The sequence below is a fragment of the Onychomys torridus genome, chromosome 7, assembly GCF_903995425.1.
Source record: "Onychomys torridus chromosome 7, mOncTor1.1, whole genome shotgun sequence".
Taxonomy (NCBI): domain Eukaryota; kingdom Metazoa; phylum Chordata; class Mammalia; order Rodentia; family Cricetidae; genus Onychomys; species Onychomys torridus.
In genome coordinates, this window is record NC_050449.1 from 73,840,649 (window position 1) to 73,848,506 (window position 7,858).

General features: G+C 42.5%; 1 protein-coding gene across 1 annotated transcript in view; it reads right to left on the reverse strand.

Moving 5' to 3' along the window:
* Nucleotides 1-6,924, reverse strand: part of Impg1 (interphotoreceptor matrix proteoglycan 1) — a 101,800-nt gene extending 94,876 nt beyond the window's left edge. Inside the window, exons 1-3 of the mRNA XM_036193938.1 lie at nucleotides 6,750-6,924; nucleotides 398-564; nucleotides 117-145 (exon numbers count right to left, since the gene is read on the reverse strand). Of these exons, the coding sequence (XP_036049831.1) occupies nucleotides 117-145; nucleotides 398-564; nucleotides 6,750-6,879 (326 nt within the window). The 5' untranslated portion in view covers nucleotides 6,880-6,924. The remainder of the gene's footprint in view (nucleotides 1-116; nucleotides 146-397; nucleotides 565-6,749) is intronic.
* Nucleotides 6,925-7,858: the final 934 nt, after the last annotated feature.

Below are 7,858 nucleotides of genomic sequence, written 5' to 3' on the forward strand. Positions count from 1 at the left end.
TAACCTAAACAGATCTTGGAGGCTGACAAACCATCAAGGCACAGTAGCTTAGCTGCACTCCATTATATGATCTGTTGAAAGTCCAGAGCATCCAGAATCCTATTTTGGGTACTTACCTCTCAGGGAAGCTTCTCTGTTTTATTCTCTGAAAAAAAAATGATAAAAAGTAATTTTACCCAGAGATAATGCCAACTGAAGAGCTAAAGTCTATTTTCATTCCCTCTGACTTCAGCTACGCTTCAGCCTGCCTGTGCAATATTATTTTGCAGGAATAGCATTCCTGTCTGTCTTATTAGTGATCTCTAAGTATTTTGTCAAGTCACTCATGTCTTGGAAACCATTTCAAAGGGGCAGGGGCTGGAGACCTCTCTACTGCTGGGGCGTTGTGCAGGCTCACCTGCTGAAGAAGATCCAGGTGCTCCTGGGAGCTGCTGAAGTTTTTCCCGATGTCAAAGAGGCAGAAGGTCTCCTGCTGGCAGAGGCTGACCCAGTCTTGATATTCCTCTGTGTCTGGAATGCGATCCAGAAAGACCCGATATGCTTCCCACACTATTTCTTGACACACTGTAACACACAGCAGTTAGGGGTGCAGGATGGAAAAGCCCTTTCCCCAAGCACACAGTCTGAAAGTGTTTTCAGGCTTACATTGACACACTAATCTACAATGGTGACAGCCAGTGTTATGTGTCAACTGACACAATCTAGACTCAGAGAGCATCAAGAAGGGATTGTCTTGTCTACATTAGGTTGACCTATGGGTATATCTGTTGGGGGGTGGGTTATCTTGATTGCATAACTGAGGTAGGAACAACTCCCCACCCCCAGAGATGAGGCCATTCAGTGACTGGGATGCAGTAAAAATGGAGAAACAGTATATCACTAGTATGCATACATTAATTCATTGTTCTTTTCTCTTGAATATGGACATAATACGAACAGTTTTCTTAAGTCTTCTGCCATCATCCTTCTCAAGTCCATCATCTGCCGTGATGAACTAGAACACGGAATTTAGCCAAATAAACCCTTTATCCCTTGTCCTAGTTTGTTTTCTGTTGCTGTGATAGAGACCATGACTGAAAGAAACTTGGGGATGAAAAGGTTTATTTGGCTCATGAATCCCATTCCCAGCCCATCATTGAGGAAAGCCACAGCAGGAATTCAATCAGGACAGGAACCTAGAAGCAGGAATTGAACCGAGGCCATAGAGGAGTGCTTGCCTCCCGTGACTCGCTCATCCTACATTCTTATATAACCTAGGACCACCTGCTCAAGGGTGGCACTGCCCACGGTGAGCTGGGCCCTCCCACATCAATCATTACTCAAGAGAATGCCTACAGGTCAGTGTGATGGAGGCATTTCTTACATTCCCTCTTCCCAGATGACCCTAGCTTAAATCACATTGACAACAAACAAGCAAAAACAACAACAATCCCCCCAAACTAAAAACCAAACCAAACCAAACCAAATAAAACAACAAAAACAAGAACCAATGCATCCTTTAAATTGCCTTTGTTTGGGTGTTTTATCACAATGCCAAGGAAAGAAACTAAGACAACAGCCCATGGAAATTAAATCACCTAACCCATTTGAGCACCTAATATGTGCTAAGGGGAAGACAGTGGGGCAGAAGGTATGGATGGATGGTCCCCATGTCCACGTGGAAGCCTGTCACAGGGAGGGGAGGTATCTAATCAAAGCGTAAACATAAATTACATAGACTTGAGACTCAGAGATATGCGAAGGAAATGTGGGTGTGTGCTGTAGGCAATGTGGCATTTTCTACTTCTTGAACTGAGGACACTGGCCATGCTTGGCAGGCTCTACCACTGTACCCAAATACCTAACTCAGATTTTGTTTGTCTGAAAACTTGATGTCACTGATCAGCTTTCATCCTCCTTCACCCCACAATGCTGGTGATTGAACCCAGAGCTCACCAATGCCAGAGAAGTACTTAACCACTGAACCATGCCCCCAGCACAACCCTCACTCGACTCTCAAGAACAGCTTGTTAACCTATTTGTTAAAAGAACTTAATGACTCAATAATCAGAAGGCATGGCAGAATCCACTAGACCACAAGAATGATCTGACTCTTACTTTAAATATCAATATTTACATCTCACTGAAAGCAACATCCTTATTAATTATTTGAGGTCATGATGGAAAACCTTAGATGTCAACTGAAAAATGTGCCTGGGTTACATAGAGAAAAGTTGGTGTTGGAGGTTAATAAGATAAGTTTGCAGACTTTCACAGTCAGCAGTATCTCTGCTTATCTATCATCTATCTGTATCTATGTATCTATCCATTTATTTATTCATTCATTATTTACTTTTGTTTTAGGAATTGGGAATTTAAGAATTTTAGGAATTGAGAAGGAATTGGAACTTTTTGGGGGGAAGTTGACATCATCTGACTTTCTAAAGAAAAATGGTTGTGGGTGGAACAAGATGAGGACAAACCCATTTGGAATCTTACTCCTGTGTATGATGTCTGACTTCCCAGCTGATGCCATGTCTGCATTTCTCTACATTGTCTGTTGTAAGGGGCAAAGGGGAATTCAGGTGAATAAAAGCCAGGCCATTGGCCAGCAGCACCTGACCAGAATCGTCAGGGGAACTAATCTCTTCACAGTAACTCCAAGGCAGGAGGATACATTCCTACTACTCACATGCCTCATCTCTCACACTGAGTGAAGCCATAGCAGAGCAGGGCAGTAGCCCCACATAGAAAATGTGCTTTGCAACGTGATCTCTCTACTGTCTGCAAAGATCAGTGTCAGGCCTGACAGCCACAGCATGGAATGCTCGGCCTTTATCTCCTCAGCACTCAAGGAGGAAATGCAATTGGAAATATGCAGGTTTGCCCAAACCCTAATAGTTGTAGGTCCAGCCTGAGCAAACTGACTGCCCTTGCTCATCTCCTAGCCCTCACATTCCATCTGTCTGTCGGGATATATCTTTTTGCTGTTGCCTTTCCCTGCAGTGTTCCTGCTAGGTTAGCTCAACCCTCACTGAACTGCCCTTGGAGATACAACAATGCATGAAAGAAACTGCCTTTGAGGCTCAGTTGGTGCCTTTCATGGACAATATCCACAAACACCAGGAGGCCATGATTCAATAGTTCTCATTACCAGATAGGTATAACCTTGAGTACGGTGCTTTTGGTTTTCATTTGATTTCAGTCCATTTTAAGGCTTGGACTAGTTTTATTCTGAGTTTATCTTACTAGTTATTCCCAGTCGAGCCTAAACTCAAACTTGCAGGCTTTTTAGATGTGTATGTGCTTATGCGTTATATGTATGAATGCACATGTGCATTACACATACACATGCATATGTGTCTCTGTGTGTGCATTGTGGGTGTGTATTCGTTTTTTCTGAGTCCTTTCTCTATAGGACATATCAAGACAGATCTCCGCAGTGTGTGCCCTGTCATGCAGGGAGACCCAGGCTGAGCTTTATTTATGGGACCTGTGTCAATCTTTCCTTCCTCCTTCCCTTGTTGGACTTTCCCCCATAGATATTGGCACCTGCTTTTCATAAAGACACCGAGAAGAGAATTATTTATTCCTGAAGCACAAGGAAGTTACTTAAAGATTTGTCTGTCAGGGGTATTGCTGTTTATAAGGGCCATTATATCAAGGATGTGAAACTTACGATGTTCAATCACGATTATCAACTTGACAGGATTTAGAGCCAAACCTGTAGGCATGTCTGTGAGGGTTTTCTAAACTTGACTGAGGTAGAAGACGTTCCCTAAATGTGAGCAGCACCATTTCATTGGCTCAGGTCTCAGGCTGTGTAAAGGAGAAAGGGAGCAGAGCATGCTGTTTTCTCTGCTTTCGCGATGGGAGAGCAATGTGATCAGGCACCTCCTGTTCCTGCTGCAGTTCCTCAGGGATGGCCTGTACCTTCCAAGAGTGAATAAACCCTTCCTCCCTTAAGTGGTCAGGAATTTCATCACAGGAACAAGGAAAGCAACTGGTTAAAACTAGAACCAATGGGTTTTCTTTTTGAGAAGTGTGTGTGTGTGTGTGTGTGTGTGTGTGTGTGTGTGTGTGTGTGTGTGTGTGTGTGTATGTGTATGCATGCTTGCATGCTTACATGTGTGGAGGTCAGAGGACAACTTGTGGCAGTTGGGTCTGTTCCCTCCTTCTACCATGTGGGTTCTCGAGACTTAAATCGCATCTTCAGACTTAGTGGCAAGTCCTTTTGCCTGCTGAGCTCTATCAAAAGCCCCAAATGTGACTTGGTATTGGGACTGAGAAAGAGCAAAGAGGGGAAAGAGGAGAGCCTTGGGCTACAGCACCGTGGGGAAGGTGAGGGTAGGCATCTTTGAGGGAGCTTCACTCGAGACTGGCAGAAACAAATTCTTTGCTTGCATTTGTGCTTTTGGACAGCATCTTAATGATTCCACACAAAGCTCTATGTATATCACTTGTGGTGCTTTAAGCATTGGGGGGTGTGGGGTGGGGGGTGTGGAGGGGAATAGTTCACTACTTCTATTTGATGTCAGAATGGGGAGCTTTCTCTCCTGAGTCTGCTGGAAAATGTCAGCAGATCATTCTGTAAAGGCAGTGATGGGAACAGTAAGTGAGTCACTCCATCAAAGGAATACAGCTTGGTGGCTAGCTCTTATTTCTTGTTTCTTTGTGAACCAATTTTTCAGACTTAAGAAACACACACTGATGAATAGTAAAATTTCATATCACCCAGAGGCAGCCATAAAGATAATGGACTGTCATTTGCTGTGGGGAGGAAAACAGTGTTTTGTTTTGTTCAGGGGAACAAGAATGAAAGAGGCAAACCTAATCAACAATAAAGAGCTCTGCATTTTAATGCAGAGCTCAAAATTTGGTCATAGCAATAGTGCAGCCCACAAATACCTTGGGTGAATTATATATGTCAGTACTGCAAATAATTAGATTTTACAGGAAAAGAGTAAGCAGTAATTATGTGTGTGTGTGTGTGTGTGTGTGTGTGTGTGTGCTTCTGTCCATTAACAAACTTTACAGAACTTGCCGGCATCATTATCTGATCAATGTGTAGCCACACCCAGCATAAATAATTCACACATTACTGTCTTTTCCTAGCATTGCTGATGAATAGGATGCTTGCTTCCCATACCCCTCAGCAGGCATTTTACGGAGGAACTTCTGTGAAGAGAATGTGCTAGGATCTCACAGTGTCTATAATTAGGTTTTCCTTTTGAGTGTGATACAATAACTTCCATTTTCCTATGGCTAAGTCAGAAAGCAGTTATCCCTTTACCTTCACATACAATTAGACATGTAGGAACAGAGGGCTTAATGTTTTTGAAGCCCTTAGTCAAGACCAATTAAGAACTCCTAAAATGAATTGAGTCCCAGAGCCTCCTATAGGTGGGTGTAGACATTGAAGAGGTTCTTTGGATGTCAGGATCACAAATGTGTTCTGGACTGTCAGGAGGCCCACTCCATCACTGGCTAGAACTGAACCAGTTGCTCCTGTATCCAGCATTCAACAGAGCAGGAAGATACACATTTTGGCATGGAAACTAACAACATCTGGTGTTGTAACGTTGGGAAAAACTTAGTCTGCTCAACTTCAACATGCAAGAAAAACTTAGCCCAGAGAGACAAGATACTTGGCATCTTTTGTAGCTACTTAGAGGACAAAATACCAACTACAAATATAATTTTTTTTTTATTTTAAAGGAGAGGCCATGTGTCTTAGGGTTTCTATTGCTGTGAAGAGGCACTGAGACCTTGGCAACTCTTATAAAGGAACATTTAATTGGGGTGCTTACATTTTCAGAGGTTCAGTCCATTATCATCATGGTGGGACATGACAGTGTGCATGGTGCCGGCTACATCTTGATCAGAAGGCAACAGGAAGTGGTCTGAGACACTGGGTGGTATCTTAAGCACATATGAGACCTCAAAGCCTGCCTCCACAGTGACACACCTACTCCAACAAGGCCACACCTTCTAATAGTGCCACTCCCTTTGAGAGCCACTTTCTTTCAAATCACCACACCAATCCATATTAAGTAGTTGGAATGAGCAGGACAGCTGCTGACAGCTGTGGTTGACTTAACACCTTACTGATTTTCAGGAATTACAAGGTACCCTGCTGTGTTGTCTTGGTAAAAATTGCACTGTGCTTCAGCCTGAAGGTGCAGGAGCACCCTGCACACTGTGGAAGTCATTCATAATTTGTGTCTCCTCTGTACTTCAACCTGCCTCCAAGTTTCTAAACTTTCCAAGGGTTTTTTGTTTGTTTGTTTGTTTTTGGATCAGCAATACATACACTTATTATTGAAAGAGAAAGGTTATGGGCTGTAATGTTCTTTTGAAGGAAAAAAAAAAAAAGAAATCCTAAGTCATAATCAGCTTGCTCAGCTTCCTGATATTGCAACTATCCTAGGTTTTTTACTTAATAAGAACATTAAAATTCAAGAGTGGACTTCAAAAAAAAAAAACACAACAAAACAATTAAATCCTGTATAGCAAGGCTTTTTCTTTTTTGATGATTTTCCCTAGGCCCCAATGGTTCCATGTAGCATAACAAATTATTTTAAATCATAAGCTCTCAGAAACACCACCATTTTGTAGGTTTATGGTCCATTATTCTATCAGGCTGATGTTTACAGTTCTTATGGAGGAGTAAGAGACCTTGAACTGTTTAGGGCTGATGATAATCTGTGGGTTAGTAGGAGAAAGGGCTAAAGAGAACCAAGGGCTGATAGCTCCATGGCTGTTCTTACCTCTCAGTCTATAATAAGCTTGAAGACTTGCTAAAATCTGTCTCAAAGACTCCTGTGGACAGATGTTAACAGCTGGGAAAAGTGTTGATCTTTTGGTTCGAAGCTTTGCCAAATCAAATATTCGTCTCATAGTTGACCCTTTGTGCCTCTTTGTTATACTTTCAATTCCTGGGACTTTGTTTACATTTTTAGTTTCAGAGCTGTATATTTTAATGGAGGTATCTGTAAGAGAAAAACGGATTTCATGGTGAATATATACATTCAAGTGTACATGCTTCATATGTGGATAGATGAATGAAATAAACAAAAGCCCTCTGATTTATGGCATTTCTATTTTGGTACAGCTGACGACTTCAATACCTCAATGACAAGGCAGTTTCAGAAATAAGAGAACAGTATAATGAGCTGGTCAAGTACATATATATATATTTAATAGCAACATCTCAAATCACCTAGCCTTTAGGAACTGCCAAATATCAAAACCACTTCCTACACATCGCTCTGAAACTCACTCCCGACTCAGCACTCAAACCTCTCAAGAGACACTATTATCAAGGTGGGGAATGGTAAAGCACTGTGGTACCCAGAGGTGTAGTTCTGATGAGGAGGATGTGGAGTACTTTGAAAAACCACAACAGCAAAGCCTTCCCGCCTTTAATTGGCAGCCCTAGGATTTCTGGAGGTCAGGGTTCGGAAGGCAGCAATCTGACTGGGAGTGTCTTGGGGCACGGGTGGCCTTGGATGGCGTTCCCACGGGAAGCTTAGCATTTTATGAGTGGCAGTGGCAGGCGTGAGCAAGGGACAGGGAAGGTAGAGAACACACTTGCTGAGGAAATGTGCTGTGATGACGCCAGCTGCACCTGGACCCCTCACCACAGCTTTCATGCACCGAGTATTTTTTATTTTATGTTATTTTAAATTTGGACTTCTCTTTTATTGCGTGTTACTTCACCAAGCCTTTTCTATTTAGGTGGTTCATATAATTCTTCTTAGTTGATCATCCAGGAGGGTTCTAGTACACATACGGATAACAGTGCCTTCTCTGCTCCATCACTTCACTTCTTCCCTTTCGCTCTGCCAATTAAGGAAAAGTATTGTGCTGCTCCTTT